Source organism: Perna viridis, chromosome 6 (genome assembly GCF_037379345.1).
Source record: "Perna viridis isolate PV_CMFRI_1.1 ecotype Kerala chromosome 6, ASM3737934v1, whole genome shotgun sequence".
NCBI classification, from domain to species: domain Eukaryota; kingdom Metazoa; phylum Mollusca; class Bivalvia; order Mytilida; family Mytilidae; genus Perna; species Perna viridis.
In genome coordinates this window covers 3997819-4017442 of record NC_142450.1, presented here as the reverse complement: position 1 = coordinate 4017442, position 19624 = coordinate 3997819, and the positions used below count along the sequence as shown (strand labels likewise).

Genomic DNA, 19624 nt, shown 5'->3' with positions numbered 1-19624 from the left:
AGCTATACTCCACCAAATGTTTCTTCCAGGAAGTTCCTGTTAAGTGCTGACTATAATTTTCTTGTAAAAATCTCATATTGAAAACAGTGGGCGGACTGCCACAAAGTAAATTACAGCTCTTAATGTTTTTTGTACTTTAGAAGATTTCAGATGACAAAATGACACTAGATTACTTTCATCATTCTGAAAAGTCTTTTGTCAATGACAAGAATGACAAAAGCTAGAAAAATCACTATCTGACCTTTCGGCCTTAGATGTTTTGGTCTATGATATTTCAGCTTAGGATGTTTTAGCCAATGACAATGGAAGTTTCCACTGAAAATACATGTATATAAATTACTGCTCATGTGCTATCCTTTGCAGAAAAAGTTTAAAGGATTTGATAAGATACATTGTACATGTATCAAACAACGCAAATTCATTTATTTTTTTAAATGATTTTAATCAAAAATAAGAATACAGCGTAAACAAAAACATAACATTACAAAGAAACCAATAATTATAACAAAATTACAACTCTTTTGCAAATAGGGTATAATGTACATGTATGTAGATGTAGGTCTAGTCACGTGACTCCATGGTTTCATAAGAATGGGTCTTCGTCTGCTAATTAAATGCATGGAAATTCATCATTAACATAGCGTAGAGTCCAGTATTAAAAACAAAACATCTTTTTGTGTAAAATTACTGAAAAAAAATGACAAATACATCACAAAAGTGTATCTACATGTAATTGTAGTTCTACATGATAAAAATGTTAAGAAATCATGAAATAGAAGATTTAGATTTGTAATGTAGCATATCAAGATAATGAAAGTAAGCAATAAAATGCAGACTAGTCTTTTGATGCCAATACAGTATGTTCTACATTGGAAATTCCTGAAACGAAAATGAAACTAAAACAAACTAAAACTACAAACCCTATAACAAATAAACTAAAAATACAACCTGTCAAATATAACTACAACTTTTCAATTAAAAAGACATAATTTTTTTTTACTTAAATGGCAGTAACCGCTCTAATTTTCTTAAGCATTCTAATTGAAATTAGACAATAACATTGGCAATAAACATACTTAAGCCAAAACATCTACCTTTTCAAAATTTCCTGGCCAAAACGTCCAAGACCATTCTATAATTGCAGTCTAACATTGTGATGTTACGTTTTAAACTTAAGTATACTTTCAAAATAAAATTAAAATGGAGTAGACATATTTTCTACGATATACACCAACATGAAGTATTAACCTACAAGGCAAAATAAAGTCCCCCATTCCAATTTTTTTTAAAAATTCTGACAAAAAGGGGGAGAGCAAACCCAAAACCCTCCCCTAGATCTACCACTGATTGGATCCATGTACATGTACAATGTACTGTACATGTATATACAGACATAGAAAAATGTAATCTGTACTGATGTATAATGTATATATATGTAAATACACATACATGTACACAATGCTTCAATTCAAGATTTTATTTCCAATTATGAAGCTTTAATTAGTTTACAATATGTACTTGCTTGTGCCAGGGACTTTATATTAGTCTCGTTGCTTGTGTTCATGGAATCTATTATGCAAAGGTTTCAGAGTTCTCTTCATTGAACATGTAAATTATATGTTTTGCTGTGCATGTGAGTAGAATGAGAGCAAAGAAGCTTGAAATATAATGTACCAAACGTTTAATAGCAGTATGGGAAATGTACGGTACGGATTCACTGTGCGAGAGCTCGCTGTGCCTGTGGTGTGCATGGTGATGCATCTTTTATATGCATCTCATTCTAAGAATAATTCTTGTAAAATTTATTGTAAAAGAGTCAATAATAAGAAAATTCGTTTCTTACCATCAGCCAAGAGATATTTTAAACACGAAATATGGCTCTGTTTACATTATGCCGCATCTGTTCTTATTAAAATGTATCACGTGATCAATTGCTGCTGAAGATGGAACTTCGACTTGGCATTTGAGTTATCTCTCTTAGTCCATTATCTCATAGACGATGCTACGCATATTGGTCAATTCAACCTATGAATCTCGGTATAAACAGCTAAAAAATAGAACAGAATGTTGTAACCAAAAACTACTTAAAATAACACGAAAGGCTAAATAAATGTTTTAAAAAATGAATGTTTCCATGGGTTGATGAATTAACTATGTTTTGTTCTTTGGCACGATGTAAGAACGAAAATGTCAGATACATTCAAGTATCAGCAGAGACCTACAATTAATTGCAGGTTTTTGGTATCAGAGATCCGGGGATTTACACGGGGCCTAATGAGTAAAGCCTATAAAAAAATATATGCACCACAGAGGCGGATCCAGAAAAAAATTTGGGAGTGGTCCCAAGTGAAGTTACAACGTTAACGTCAATTTGTCTGATTTTTTTTACCCCCGAATCCATACAAAAGTCGTGTTCAAACCAATTGTGTGTTCACTCTACACGTTGACGTACTCCCAAACAATTAGAGTGGGGAATCGCTCTCGGACCCACGTGGGGACTGGGAATAGGCCAGAGCGTCAACACAGCAGCCCAGCCGCTAATACACTCGTTGAAACGTTCACGTTTTCCATTTTAGCGTTCGTGCATCGTTTATCGTGCGTTTACACATCGTTTTGCGTTCGTTTAAACGCACGGTAGAAGCAATCGTTTAAACGCAAGCTATTAGCATTCGTTTAAACGCACGATGAGAGCGTTCGTTTATCGTGCGTTTGGTGAGCGTTAACATGTAGCGTGCGTTTAGATATCGTGCGTGTAGGAAACCTAAATGTCTCAAGGAGCGTTGAACATACTCTGAATTCTTCCGTCAGGTATCCCGAAGGCTGGGCCCTGTTACCTTCTAATAATTAGCAGGGAATACAAGGTGGAAGTCAAATTATAGGAATGCAACTGTGTAAGTCTAGTAGTTCAGCATACCCATACCAAGTTTCATCAACCTAGAACTAGAGATGTACATCAACATTGCCAATATATATATTAATATAAAAGTTTCCCTATAACAGAAGTACTAATTTCTATAGGGCTCATAGAGAGAATGCTGTAACCCTATAATGATTGTTAACAAGATTTGTTTCTGTTCTTCAAAATTGTCTTATAATTGTAGAGGTTGTTGAAAAAATACATGAATGAGACATTACCTTTTTTTCACTTTTGATTGACCTCGTATACCTGACAGGCATTAATCAGTCTTTGTAATAAAGGCATTCAATGATACATGATATACTTGCTGCAAGTCCCTCTTTATTGTATATATATGATACAGAAAATCTATGTAATAAACTCTACTATTAATTACTGTAACTTTTCCGCAATAATCAGCAGATTTGTTATCAGAGGGATATATGCAATCAATAAACCTTTTCATGTTCTTTAATATAACGAATGGGACTTGTAGCAAGTCTAACATTGTTTCAGCATTCAATGATACATGGTATCAGCATTCAATGATGTATGATATCAGCATTCATTGATACATGGTATCAGCATTCAATGATGTATGATATCAGCATTCATTGATACATGGTATCAGCATTCAATTATACATTTTATCAAGCATTTAATGGTTCTTGTCTGACACGTATTTTTATTTCAATTCCCTGTTACAACCAGATATGGCTGGACAATGACGTTTGTTACACATGATATAACGAGAATGGGGATGGTGTATATGTCAAAGAGACAACAACCCCAGCCAAAAGCCTCCGATTGGTCATCAGCCCAAAGCCTCCGATTGGTTATCACTAAACGACAAAGAAACACTAATAATTTTTTCTTGGTGTTTATAGGCATGCTACTTTGATGTGATCGTATTTTTAATACTCTGCAACTCGGTACATTACATTTGCAAACTTTCTTGTTACATTTGCGAACTTTTTTGTTACATTTGCGAACTATTTTATAATTTAACATTTGCGGTCTTTTTGGAAATATGCACCTCTACAATGCTTTAGTCATGCCTCTGTGATGAAAGTAGGATTACATTTAGGATATATAGCACTATTTAATTTATCAAGATATACATTTTTGAAATGAAAAAAAACCTCACAAATGCACATGGAATGATAACCAAGATTTGAAAAAAATTAATTAAATAAAATAGCCACAGTTACATCAGTGTATCACAGTTTTACAAGTCGGATGGGGCAACAAACTTAAAACCAAGGATTTTCATGAAAGCAACCCAGTCAGTAACACTCGTCGTGAACTGTTCAAACTATTTCAGTAGAAAGTCTAGTTTTCCTTTTCTTCTTTTCTCGGAACCGAGTAGTATAGCCTCCAAGTTGTAAACATTGGTTCTCTTTATTTGTCTCAATGATTGTAAAATCCATTGTTTAGTAAGATCGTACGTAGTTCTGCCAAAGTGACCAGTTGATTAGAATTACAAGTTAATATGGGAGACGAAAACAAAGAAATATGCATATAGCCAAAGTTATGTAAAAGACTGAATAGTGAGCGAAATTCAAAAAAGATCACACCACATATCTGAACTGTTATATAAATATTTATATTGAGTCTATACAAAATTTAATAGTATATATCATTTGGTTCGCAAATATTAATTTTACAAATGGTTCGCAAATGTAATGAAAAGAGTTCGCAAACGTAGGAGCAAAAGGTTCGCAAATGTAATACTCCCCTGCAAATTGCAGTTGTTTAAAATACTCTTAATTATGTTTTAAAATGTCTTATGGAAAGAAAAACATTAAATATTCTGCAAACATCTATTGCCTTCATAATTTTAAACACAGTTAAATCAATCAAGATTTAGGCTTTTGATAGCTTTGATTTGTAATAAATAGGATATTGTCAGTGAAAATCTCTAAAACTTTCGCAACTAAACCACGTTTATCTTAGTAGCTTACCTGGCAAAAGGTTAGCATATTTTATAGTGGCACAGTGCACTGAAAATTGTAGCACGCTATAGTATAATCACTATTTTCATTAGAATTTCCTATGTCAAAAGATAATTGAAGTATGCCTTGACTCATTTGCTCTGTGAGCATAGCGCACTGGTACCAGACCAGGGTTATGAACGCTATTTAATCGTATTTTATGACAAGCTTAGCGCTGCCGCGGGCTTATTCTTTTGACACAGGAACATTAAGAAACCAGTTCTGGGGTGATGAAACTTGGTATGCATATACCCAAGTGCTTGAACTACACAGCTGTAATCCCATCATTTGACCTCCACCTTGCATTCCCCACATGGAAACGACTGGGAAGAAGAAGAAAAAATATTTCCAACTTAAGGGGCCCCATATGAGACAAGATGAAGAAGATTTTATTCAAAAACTTAAAGGGGCATTGTTGACAATACAAACAATCATGATTCATAAAATACATATATCTTTATGCAACACACAAAACACAAGTTCATAAAATTTATAATGATGACAAGAATTATTATGAAACCAGGACTACATCCTGGCAATGACTGGAACCTCATGCACAGATTTAAACTCTACATTTGCTTCAAATACAATTATTATAAATCCAATGTTACTAAGGTACAAGTGGTATCAAGGGACGATGTTCGAGGCATTGTTTAGTGGTATCAAGGGACGATGTTCGAGGCATTATTTAGTGGTATCAAGGGACGATGTTCGAGGCATTGTTTAGATACTTCTTTTATAATATTTTACTGAATTAATATCTACAATTATTTATTTGTATAAAATTTGACGTAGTTTATGTTATGGATCCTTGTTATGCATAAATATGTATGTAATATTCATATTAAAAAAAATATCAGTCTACCTCGTATAAAAAAACTGGTGGAAACGACTAAGTTACCCGCGAAAACAACTTTACACCTCGTGGGAAGGACTTATTTATATAATTTTCCCCGTCATGAAATGACCTGAATAAACTTTCATAGGAGAAAGTTTGGAAAGGCATAATTAGGCTGAAAATAGTCGAAACTTAAAAGGCAGACAAAGTTAATTTTAAGGAGTAGGGATGAAGGTTCAAGTGCTGATCTGCATGGTAGCAACGTGATGCCATATTATCATCTACATGTTATGTAGATCCAACCGCAGTAAATGAAAAACAAATTATAATGCTGGTAAATAAATCTAGTAGACTGGAAATACATTATCATATATTTCATTCACGCGCGTATTAAGGCCACTTAAATTGGGAATTTAAAGAGAAGAGAAATGATGAATTTGTCGTAAAGACAACAACCCCACAGGGATGAAAAAAATCAGCTCAATGCAAACCTTTTTTGTATGAAATCTTGATTTTCCACAAATTCTACTTTTATTTTTTTGCTCGTTTCGCTTAGCGCATTGTTATATTGGCGCCCCCAATCTGAAATCCTGGATCGGCCCCTGGCATATGATCAAAGTGAAAGGAAGTCGAATTGTAAATGTAACACGGCTTCCGTTCGTGTGACAGTTCTTCTATATATGTATCCGAAAACATTTAGCTGAATTGCAGTGTTTATATGAATATAGACCGAAGACACCAATTGCACCACATTCAAAAGATGCAAAAAACTCTGAATTTCGAACATGATAACCACTTTAAAATACAATTGCGACCAATCATGCAAAGCATAACAGAAAGACAACTAAATATTTATTGTAAAAAAAAACAAAAACAAAAACAAAAAAAAAAAAAAAACAGGTACGTGACAAACTTTTTTCACAGATAATTACATGACGCAGATGTTAATTTTTTTTAAGAAATCCTTCATTGCGTATTGAAAAAAAAAATCAATATTTCAAGAAAGTATTGATTTTAACCATAAATTTGATGAAATATGATTCAGAACACCCACACAGTTCTAATTTATAGCTTTTTAAAAACTGTTATATTTTTAATATTTAATTGTCGTGTAAACTTAACAATAAAAGGAAAACGGAAACTATGATATTCTGTTATTTATAATTAAACAGGTGATGTAAAGCAAATTTTTAAAAAAATATAAATTCGTATTTCGCGCCAAAAACTCTCGTTTTGTTCTGACGCGGACCTCTACGAAAGCACTTCATGCGAGCACCTGCATCGATTTCAATAACATACTTCCTGCAGCTGTGCAGTACACTGTCTTATTTGTTTTCTCACATTTCTCAGACGTTTGACCCAAGGAATTCAAGGTACTAGAAATTACATTCCCCAGGTTGACCCCACCCACGCAATTTTGTTCTAATTCCCGACATGCTTTTTGGAAAATGGCGATATTTTGAAAGGTAAAGATGATAATATGACAGTTGAAAGATGTTTTTGTCTATTTTAAGCTGAGTTGAGCTGTCTGAAGGCATGCTTTGTGGTCCCTTTAGTTTGACTCAGTTAATTGTCAACGAGTTGTCTGTTGTCATTAGTTTTTACGCAAATTCGTTGACAACAAAAACAAACAACTTCCGTCTACATTTTAAAAAATCTGGTTAAAAACATGTTTTTTTCTGTATTTTGAAAACATGCTTTAATATTTTAAGAATAAGAAACCTTTCAACATTTATTTTAATATTGCACAGAATATTGTCAGTACACACTATGCTGCTATCTTTTTCAATAAGTTTTCTGGACTAGAATAGTATTGGAAAATTAGAGTATTTAGCTCCTGGGATTTACCTATAATTTTATGATAAAAGGTACATGCTCAAAGGAATCAGTCTATCTGTACAACAGCCTAAAGAAGCAGGTTATACAATGTAGGAACTTGGATTTTAGGTTATTATTTTAGGAGGAAAGTATGTACACATACATGTTAGCATTTCATGAATGTTGATGATTTTAAGGGGTATACATGTACTTGTACATTTGTATGCATTTTGAAATGAATTTTGTACCACTCATTTATTTTCAATTTTGTAAGAATATGAAGCAATTGACCAAAATGCAATGTACATTGGACATGTAAGGTTAAGTATTGTATATATATTGGTTTTTCTTTGCACACCCCAACTGACTTGCCTACCAATCCATATTTACAGTATCGACCCTTCAGGATACGTGGAGACACCGATGTGTAGGGGGTGGACCAAGCATACACTTGCTAAAGTTAAAGAAGACAATATTTTGTATTTAATGTCAATTTTTTTACAAATTCTACCCTATAACATTTTCTTGTTTTGCCTGGCATTCGATTCTATTTATGCCCCCACCAGAAATCCTGGACCTATCCCTGACATGCATGGTGTTCCCAAGTTCCAATTAAGTTCTGTACATGTTCAAGTCTACAAAATCAATAGACTATAGTAACTGCATGTACTTAGAACTAAACAGACAATCTACATGCACATGTATGCAAAAGATATTGATGAATTCTTTATGTACCCGTATGTCATTTATCCAGGAGATGTTGAAATCTATTTAAGTGGGACTTTATATTATTCTTGCAGGAAAACTTTAGTAATTTTTTGTGCATGACGGGAGACCAGCCAAAACATTTGATTATTTAAGTAGCTGTCTTTGTAAGAATCATGCAAAATCTGAAAAATGTGATACACCCTAAAAAAGGCTACATATTTTTATTTTTGTAATTAAGTTGTTTTATGGGTCTATACTATGAAATGTGTAATTATTCATTCAAATCTGCGTGCTCTTAGAAGATAATCAACATTGAAAATCCAGTAGATTCTGTTGTATTTGAGTGTCATTTACAGAGTTATCTCCCTTAATTTTGAAATATATAGTGCATTCTACACAATTTTTTTCTCCTAAGAGCACGGGTTATATGAAAAAGCACATGTTAATTTCTGTTTACTATGACATTTCAAACAAAATATCAAAAATAAAAATATGTAGGCTTTTTACCCATGAATCACATTTTGCATGATCCTTATCTGGAGTGCTACTTAAAAGACTATTTTTTTGTATGAGTAAATAAATTGTTTTATGAATTAGTTGATCAGAAAATAAACTGATTACCTAATACCTTGGTTCCCTTGATTACTCTTCCACTTAGATGCACTTTTACTTAACTCATGTCAGTGTCGGTGTTCATTACTAGTATGTTTATTTTGTACCATCAATATTCAATATAAATAAGCTTTAAAGGACCTGTTTAGAAAATCTTCCCAGTAAAAATAAAGTCCTTTTAATTACAAACTATCTATATGAATTATATGAGTCAATTACATACATGTACATACAGATATTGGTAACCAAATGTTCAAATATCCTTTTTATGTTGAGATAGACAGCCTCTAATTTGAACCTCCATTACAGCACACTCAGTGGTGATCTTCAGGGGTTAGAGATGGTTGATTAAATAATTATCTTTGATACTTAATTTAATATTACTTCATTTGTTTAAGAGGACTTATTGTATAAATCAGCAGGTGAATACCTTTATTATTAGGTGAACAGAAGACTGTCTTGATTTTCTGTACATCATTATGGAATGTGCTGTAATGAAAGTGCATATCTATTGATATTCATTTAATGACATCAAACTAGATGAACTGTTCCATTCAACAATTCAAGTTCCAAAGAATATAAATATAAAGTTGTAATTTATTTAAAAAAAATTACCATTCTATGTAAGAATACCTGGATAATGCAATAAAATCTCTCCTTTTTTCTTCTTGTGCCACACCATGTACACATTTTGCCAGATTCTTAGCTAGAGATGTACTTAAACAATGTAAAACTACAAAAAGTATGTCTTTATGAATTCTGTATCCTTTTTCATGAATATCAAGTCAAGTGAAAAATCTGGAGTAAATTTTAAAAGAACAGAATACAATTGCATGTTAATTACAATAAGTATGAAGATGATTTTCCCAAAACTTTTCTTGGCCAAAAAAAATCTGTTCCATATAGATACAAATTTCATTTCCTTTTATTGACAAAAACAAACAGGTTTTACCGAATACAAGATGGTTTTATCAGGTGATTGATTATCATTTATTTTTAAAATATCTTCTTGGAATAGTGATATTCCCACCTCAATTTCTTTAAAATATTTAACTTTATGATTAAATCTCATTATTTCTTTTGCATGCATCCTTTTTATTATAATTGGGTATCAAAGACAAAAAAAACCCAAAAGTTGTCATCATGTTTTCTGACAAATATCTGATATTTTTGCAAAAGAAATTTAAAACACGTCGTTTGATTTTGTATGGGTTGTATGAAGGTGGGTCTTGGTTAACTTTGAATAAAAATAATATGTCTTAATTGTAAGTTTTTGTAAGAATCAGGCAAAATGTGAAAAATCAGAAACATGTACATGTATGTCCAAATCCCACTGATCTTACAATAAAATTCATAGATGCTTTCTCTTTTTGATAAGACTACTATTTGAGCTCTGCATCACTGGATTTGTTCAGAATTTTTTCAAAAGAATGCTAGGGTCTCACGAACTTCTAACGTTTCCATTACTTTACATGTTAAATTTTCAGTTTCACTGTGAATTCCCAGGACAAATGACATCTTAAAGTTGCATATCCTTGAGAAGCTTAAAAAATAGGGCTTCCAAAATCATTATGTTAATGGTACGATGATTGTAGAAATTCTTCACAAAATCTACTTGAATAAATAATACTGAAAATCCACATTTTTACCTGTTCTGCTAACTGACAGCATGGAGGCAAATTACTCACACATGTAAACAATATTCATACACTTTTGTAGTTAATTACATATATGATTTTATAGTACATATTCTCACCTTTATTTTGACTACATTTAATCATAATACACACAAATACTGCTCTTACAATGCATATGTCCAGGTTCAGTGTGTATTTGGTACTACATAGGGGGGGGAGGTTGGCCATTTGACCCGGAAGTGGTAAGTGAGACCTAGGAAAATGAGAGTTTTGACAGAATTATATGTCCTTGAAATGTTTATTTTCAGTGCGTTTCAATGAAATTATTGCTCAATTTACTAAAATGATATGACAAATCTTCTCTTTTTTCCTTGATTCTGATGGTGCAAACAGTCATATTGAACTTTCAAAATGGTGTGTTTTTTTTCATACCATATTTCACCCACTGCCCGAGGTTACAGGGATGCACTTGGATACGACAAAAACAGTATTGCTCATACAAATTCATAATGGTGTTGACAAAAGAGGATAATGCAGACATAGAAAGGAACTTAAACATCTTTTTTTATAAATAGAGAGAATATTTTAACAATAAAAGCAATTAACTTCTAAAGTAATCTGCATAAGACTAATGCAGAGTCACTCAAAAGTTTATAACTTTTTACAATCTGCATTATAATGCATGTCCTTGCCCAATTGTTGTGAAAAGAGGTGATTGCGAGTTGCCCATTAAAATTAATCCAATATATTATCTAAATTTACATATTGACAATTTTTAGTATTCATCAGGCTGTATGTTATATGTACCTTATATTACATTGTATCAGGACAAAACAAATTTTTGACTTGTCTTAATAATATGTATTTTGTATAATTGTAAAGGGAAAGAAAACATATACCATGAATTATTGATCCTAACAATTTATACCATATACATATGTTATTTTAACAGGACAGAAAACATATAAATTATTGACTTTTCCTTACAATTTATACCTTATATTTATCACATCAAGACAGAGAACATTTCCTGTATAGCATGTCATCTTGTTAGGTTATGTTGATTCGACGTAAACGTTGTGATACATAGTAAACTGAATGTTATAGGTGTGGTAATACGCCAGGGTGAGTGGTCGTACATTGTCATACAGATGTCTTTGAAATAAACATTCAGCTAAAACTGAATTTGGGGAAGGGGTTTGTGTTTTAGCATTGTATGAGATGTACATTTTGAACATACTGGTTTGTCATTTAAATAAACTTTCAGGAGAACCTGAATTGGGGAAAACGGTTTGGTATTGTGCACTGCATGTGGTAGAAATACCAGGGTTTGCAAAAAGCAGGGAATCACTCAACATTGATCTTAAAATTTGATGTCAAATATCAAACATTTTTTCTAAGCATGCATTGTAGAGCTATGAATGTGTCTGCCAAGTTTAAACTGTGGGTACCAAACTGAAACTATTAATTTCAGATCCTGGTATGTCATTTAAATTTACTTTCAGTAGAATCAGATTTGGGGAGAGTTGGGATGTTATTGTTCCTTGTATGTCACACTGATTTTTTAAAATAAACATGCAGCGGAGGCGGTCAGTAAGAGAAAATGTTGTCCTACAATTATCCCATGATGAACATGATACATTTTTTGTATTAAAGTAAACATTCTTAAATCCTAGAATTTCTTATAGACTAGATTGCCTTAGGGAACAATGTTAGTTATGTTTTTAGTTGAAGAGTACTAGCATTTATGGTTTCATTAGTCATCAGATTTCAAGTGGGTTAGGATTAAAAAATTCCAAGGTTTTATTATACACTCTGACCGCATAAGCTCTTAAAATGGGCAGGTGCACATGATATAGGTTGTGTGTCTAAGTGACAAATTAACTGACAGGGGTCCAAATTTTACCTTTCATAGTGGAAGGTCAAAAAAAAATCTCAATTATATGTATGAATAGAGTTGAAGGTCCCAAACCTAGGTAAAAGAAATTGTAAAGTTAGTCGGTCACAAATTCAGGGTTGTTGATTTCGGATCCCCATTAATTTGAACCCCCATGCTATTAGAAGAAAAAATATCCGACAGTAGACATAATTAATACTGCTTAATAATGCTTATTATACATAAATCTGAAATAATTTACCAGGTGTATATATAGGTGAAATATAAGACAGAATACATACAGTGTATGTGATTAAAATAATCAAGAACTGAAGTCTTCAAAGTTGCTAATCATCAAATATTTAATGCCACTGATTTTGGCTTGCTTTCAACATGTGAAATGGCATGGACACGATATGCTCAAAAATCGACTGATTTTCGCTAGAGTCTTGGGTCTTATGATGTGACTACTCTTTTGTAACCATGATGACCCAAATGTTTTTTAATCAAAGTAACTGGTTACCTGGAAGCGTGGGTAATGTTTTCGTTCCGCAAGTTTCTATTAAATTTATAGCTATCTTTAGATCACTAATGATATTGAGCAGGGAACCAGATTAGGAACCTTATTAAACAACTGGTAATGGCTATATATATTATATATATAACACTTTCCATTCTCATACAAACAAAAAAAAACCCACTAAGAATACATGTGTATGATATTTAAGAGGTACATTTTGATTTTAATTCACTTTTGAAAAAAGTTTCCCTTTCTCATATGCTTAGAATACTAATTGTATTGTTAAAAAAGGTCTGGCATCATATTTCCTCAAATATGAATTTTAGGGCTGAAAATGTCTGGATCATCATTCATATTAATTATGACAAGCTGGGACAATACATGTGTGTGTACATGTATAAAGGCTGGGTGTATTTTAAAAGAAATTATAATGCCAGTCGATGAAACAAGTTTCTCGGAATACGTGTAGGTCATTAAGAGTTCTGTAAGCTATTTTAATTTGAATGATTTTCTTGAAAGAAAAAAAAAGTAATCATTGCACTTAATTTAATTAGCGGTAAGAGTGCGATAGGTTTTCCCATGTCTTTTAGATGCATAGCTGAGAAGATTGTCTTTAACTGCTTCAGAGAAAATGTGTAAAATTACAAAAGCAACTGTTAGATTTGATTGTTTCCAATTCCTCAGATCTTTATTTCAATGATAAATTGTTACATGCCTCTACCAGCTTCTGATGCTTTGCCAGAGTGATATGTTTTCTGATAAGATAACAATTTCAAATCATTTGTTGCCAAAAATTAATGAAAAAAATTAACGAGATTGGCACAGGTGCTGAAGACAGAACTGTAAACAGGTAAATCTATAAATAGCATATGTCTAAGGCATGAAGTAGTAGAGTGCACCCTTTGACTTCTGTTACATGGAGAAATAAGCAAAATACAAAATACTTGCTGAAATAGACCCTTGTGTTTCTCATTTGTTTGGATTTTGATTCATGTGAAAGTAAGATGTTTAACTTAGCATGATTTCAGAATTGATGAACATTATGTACTAGTAGCACTTCATCCATTAGTCATGTCATGTTTGTCTGCTTTTGTTCTGGTTGATAAGGCTTTTAGTCTGGTATAAACTTCACAAGTTGAACATGATGATTTGATTAAATTTCATGAATTGAAAAAATTAAGTTACACAAAGGAATGTAATGTATTTTAAGAGAAATCAAGGGAACCAAGGTTGTAGCGGTAATCAAAAGAATGTAATCCTGGGGCAAAGTTCAGACATGTTAAACAGACATACACAGCAAACAACATAAAGTAAATAAAATCATACATACAAAGCAACAAAAGAAAATGAACAACTCGGACTCCACTGAAAACTGGCAGCATGAACCAGGTGCACTGGTAGGTAAGCGTCCTCTGCTTTTCTAGAAACACCCACAGAGTTGCTCATAAAAAGTCAAGTCTGGGATAGACGAAAGAGGAAAGGATAAAAGTAATAAAAGAGGAATATAACTTTAAAGATGATATTTGAGGGGAATCCCCATTGGAATTGATATTGTTTTGACCTTCACCCATTGTTGGTCTGTAGGGGTCATCCTGGACTCGAAGGGCCATTGCCATGGGACACTCAGTGTTATCAATATTAGTAACCAAAGTGATCACTGGGCCATAGCACAAATCAAGAGGGTTTTTCTTGCAAGTCGTGTCCTAAGTAGGTTTTGAACAGAAACAGTTTAATATAGCACAGCATAGGCAAAGGAAGCAAAAACTGTGCTGTTTCTGACATAGTAACACCTCCAACTGGTGCAGCTCAAGGCCCCCTGAAGCTCTGGGGTGAATGGTGTCCTATATATTAAAGTACCTATCATCTATAAATGTCATTTTTATTCTGATCAATATTGAAAATAAGAAAACAGGTGAAATATGTCCAAATAACATTTAATGTGAAAATTATTGGTACTGCATACCGTACCTGTCAAAATTATTGGTACAATCGGAGCAGTAACGCCCATGCAATATTAATATAATTGGTGTGCACAGCACAGTATGATATTGACCCGAGGAAAACATTGGAATTACTGCAAGTTTGTGGAAAACTATATAGAGATAAAAAGAGAAATTTTGAACTTTGTTTGAGCTGTACATGTAGATACTGATTATTCTCTTTATGACCTGGCCACAAAATGGTTGTGGTATTTCTCCATATTGTTCTTCTGCCAATCCATCCTTCCATAAAAAACAATTTCTTTACATTTGTAAAGAGATTGAGTAAATTCTTCCATATAAAACCTACAATCATGTCTTACAAATTGTTAAAGGATGTGGTATGGTAAGGACCATAATTTGCCCCTATTTTATAATCTCCTAAAAAATGAAATAAACTATTTTAGATTGTTTGTACCTTGTCCTTTAATTTGTCAGATTTGTTTAAATGAAAGCTATTCATTGACGTTTATGTAGGTATATTTACACATTTTTCATGGCTACTGTCCTGTGACATTTGAAACTAACTAACCCTGGTCTATTTGCTTTAAATTTATTTGTGAACAAAAATAAGAAATTTGATATTTCTAAAAGACTTTGTAACAAGAAATCCTGTACGTGTTTCCACCTGACATGTTTTTTTTTTAAATTTTGTGCCTAAAAATTCAAGGCTTTTTCTGTCAAGGCTACTCTAATGTTCAGTTAAATGACCTACTTTCGGTTTGACAGGAGATAAAAGTAATTTTTACATGTGAGGTCCACTATAATAGCTAATCCAGGGGATAATGTTCTTGTTAGGATATCAACTAATTGAAATTATGAAAGGACCAGTTTACTGACTAATTTGAAATAGGGAAATCACATACATATGCACTATTTTGAGGAATCTGTTTGCATTATGTGGAAATATCTGTCTGGATTGTTCGCTGACTGCTGATGGAAAAACAACTATTAGCTAAATTATTCTGCAAAGGATTTATTTTTGCAAATTAACTAGATAATAAATCCTACGAAAAATAAATCAATATAAATAAGTATTTATGCTTGAGGAAATGTTAGCCATGAAAATGAAAAGCTTCAAGATAAATTTATGTCCTAAAATTGGAGAATTAGCATCTATGAAAATTAAAGTAGTGCTCTTCAACATCTAATATATATTGTACAAGTCAAATGCTGTATCACAAACCATATCAACTAGAGACTCCTTTATCATCCCAAGAGCTGTTGGCCCACAGGGTAATATAGGTTGAGGGTTGATACTGCATGTGATACAGATATTGACGTCATGCTCATCTTTGATTGGAGTTACCGTGGAAGTTAAGAATATTCTCAGACTTGAGAATTTTTTAAACTTTTGTGGTGCTGTGGTCGGGTGTGCTATAGGATAGGGTCAGGCGCGCTATAGGATAGGCATTATTGGGGTGTGATATAAATGGGTGAATGATATACGAATCCAATCATTTATACAAAGACAGGTAAATATATGATATAAATACATTAAATATATCCAACACATTTACTACTTCTCTGTGGTCATTAAATACCATATACAGTATGTAATGAGATTTTTGCACAATGGCATACAATTATAGAAGGATAGAACAACATTTATCAGGTAGAAATTTGTAGGTAAACCTCATACTCTATATTCTGTTGATTAAGAACTCAACAATGAAGTATAAGATCTTGTATATTGGATGATTATTTCTCAGTAACCGGTGATTATCATAAATGATTATCAGGTAGATATTTTATTGAACAAACTTAACATTTATACTATACTCAGTGACATTGTATTATGATCAACTTGACAGTAGTTTCTGGGTAGCATGCTTGCCTTGAGTGTGAGAGGTCAGAAGTTTGATTCCCTGCTAAGTCACACCAAAGACTTAAAAAAAAACTGCTTACCTGCCAAGCACTGTATTTAGATGATAGAGTGATGAATGGTTGGCTTAGAGTTAGAATAATGTGTGCTGAATTGTTGCTTCTGTTAGCAAGCACAATAAAGATCCAGTTCAGAGTGAAAGACTTGAAAAAGCAGGGAGTGTACTGTTGGTCAATCTTTCTCATCCTAAAACACACAAAATATTTGCCATTAGACGAAGATAATGTATGAAGATTATTTCACAGTTAAAAACATCAAATATAAAAGTCCTTCATATCAAGTTTGAAATTCTTTAGCCATTGTGTGGTGTTTTGTATGGTCCATGTATATGATGACAAGATATAATATACATGTATGTTGGGAGATAATGGTACAAGTATTGTAAGTCTGTAATTTCTAATATTTTGGTACTTTTCATTCTAAATTGGATTCTGAATTGATTTGGAGAATATGGATTTCTGTCTAGAAAGTTAAAAGGAGGAAGTGAGGGTTCCAGGGTATATGGTCATTTTTGTAAAAAAATTCAAATAAAATGGTGGATTTAATCCTCTAATTTCTCCTCGACATGCCACTGGTATGTCTCAAATACATTGTGCAGTCAAATGAATTCTTTAATGCATAGGGTATTGAGTTTGTTAGAATCCTTCTGGTCCAGTATAAAATATGATGTATTAAATTTAAACAGTACATGTTATGCCAGGATGTTAATGCCCTGTAATCGTCAATGCATGAGACCATTCAGCTAGATAATCTGTAAAGCTAGGAAATTTTATAGTAATGACAAAAAAAAAAAAAAAACCATGGTAACTGGCATACTCAAGTTAACATGTTTGTAAGAAAAAAATTGTTGTTAATCTAAGCCATGAGATTTATACATGTACTTGTAATGTAAATTGCTTTGTTGTTATTGGAAACATTTGACGCTCTGTGGTCAGTGAAATATGATATATGTTGGGGGATTATTACTCTAGGTACATCCGATATAATTGACAGGAGATGATATAGACAATTGTAAATGGTGTAACATACAACCTGTCAATCATGTTTGTATATTGACTCGCTGTCATTGATCTTCCAAAGGTGTCAATTTCTTCAAGAGATGGAAGGCATTAATGTCATATTTTATTGAAAGTAAGTTGCTTTTTCTTGTTAGATTATTCAATGAACATAGAATAGGTTACTTGTAGGTGTTACGTAGGGCTTCTGATTTATTGAATTTGTATATTTAGGGATTGTTTTTTATAAGGATTGTTCAATGACAAATAATGGAACACTGATTGGAAGAGGTATTTTTTTTCTTTTTCTCAGTTTGACCTTCGACAGTTAATACAATATATTCCTTTAAAGATGATTAATGGCAGAAAGTATTTTATAGTTTGTAGGTCTAAACGCCTAACTGTTAAGTTGCTTGACCTCTTGGGGTGTTAATTATGCATTTATTAACTCCTGAGTGTGTACTGTTTGGAAGCTTTGTGGTTATGCTAAAAACTGAATAAAGTTCATAACTTCTAAAGGCCAAATTGTTATAAAAATCTGGTATAATCCATGATACTGTTGATAAACTTTTGTCTTTAAAGCCTGTTTTAGTTTGGGTAATATTTGTGAAGTATATAATTCACAAGTAAGTGTCAAATTTGTGTGGTTGAAAACTGGGCTGCTGTTTCAAAACCCTTGAAATTGTGTGTATATGTATAAAAAGTGGATATATCCTTTTTTGTAATTTATAATGTCTTAAGTCAAGAAACCGTTTTCTGGAGGGAATACATGTACTGGTATTGTATGATATTTTGACCCCCACGAATTAAACTTTTTTCTAAGCTAAAACCAACCAACAAAAGCTCTTTTATTGTGTGTAAAAAAATATGCCACAAATGTAATTTTAAGGTATATATTAATTCAGAAAATATAACTTGTAGTGTTCCTAACTGTAAAACTAGAGCAATGGAGATAGGCTTTTATAAAAGGCAAAAAACAAAAAAAGAGACAAGAAGAAAAAAAAAACGTATGCATTATGCATACATGTACCGGCATACCAAGATAATGGATCAGGTAATGGGTGTTTATATGCTATTGCAGTTTGGCTGTTTCTGAGTAAAAGAAAGCATTTAAATGTAACTGGAACAGTCAGTTACGGGACTATTATATAATAAAATATGTGATCTTCTACTGAAGGGCAAATGGGAGCATCAAGTAGCTACCGGTAAATAGTGCTGTGCCCCTTAACTTCTATTGAAGAGGTTACACTATTTTTCTATAGCCAATTTTTTTTTTTAGTAAATAGTCACCTCTCAAAATGTATTATTTTGGACAGTTTGTTACTTGTCTGCCTGTCTGTCTGTTCTTTTAAAAGAAAATAATGTGCATATATGGTTTCATAAGTTTCTAAATGTAACATCTCAGAGTTCTTCACTATACTACACAAGACCCAGGCACAAGATTTTTCATTAACTAACTTGAATACTTCCAAAAGTGGGGAGGGGGGGGTCACAATTTTTTACCAAAAGGTAGCTCAGTAACTTGTAATCATATTGTTTGACCTGTAATTGACAAACAGAAAAGTTGCATAACATGTTTTTTTTCAAAACTTTTAATGATACTATTTTCAAATTTTGTTAAATGATTTTACATTTTCATAATCAGCTTAGGCCAAATGAATAAAAGTTTTGTTTCCTGCTATCAGCGAGAAAAAATGGGATAGATAGGTAGGGAAATTGTTATATTTTTCTAAACAATTTACATTGAGTTAACATGGAAACAATCTAGACTTTGACAGTGGTTGAATCAAAATGGCCTTTAAATGTTAATAGTGGACACCAAAATAATAGGGTAGGTAGGATAGCAGGAAACAGATGTATTATTTT

General features: G+C 32.5%; 1 protein-coding gene across 2 annotated transcripts in view; it reads right to left on the bottom strand.

The window, feature by feature from the left end:
* Positions 1–16932, bottom strand: part of LOC148613262 (glutamate [NMDA] receptor subunit 1-like) — a 49648-nt gene extending 32716 nt beyond the window's left edge. For both annotated transcript variants that reach the window (XM_088586557.1, XM_088586558.1), the window contains exons 1-2: positions 16787–16932; positions 1844–2047 (exon numbers count right to left, since the gene is read on the bottom strand). In XM_088586557.1, the coding sequence (XP_088442683.1) occupies positions 1844–1846 (3 nt within the window). In that variant the 5' untranslated portion in view covers positions 1847–2047; positions 16787–16932. The remainder of the gene's footprint in view (positions 1–1843; positions 2048–16786) is intronic.
* Between the last annotated feature and the right edge of the window lie 2692 nt (positions 16933–19624).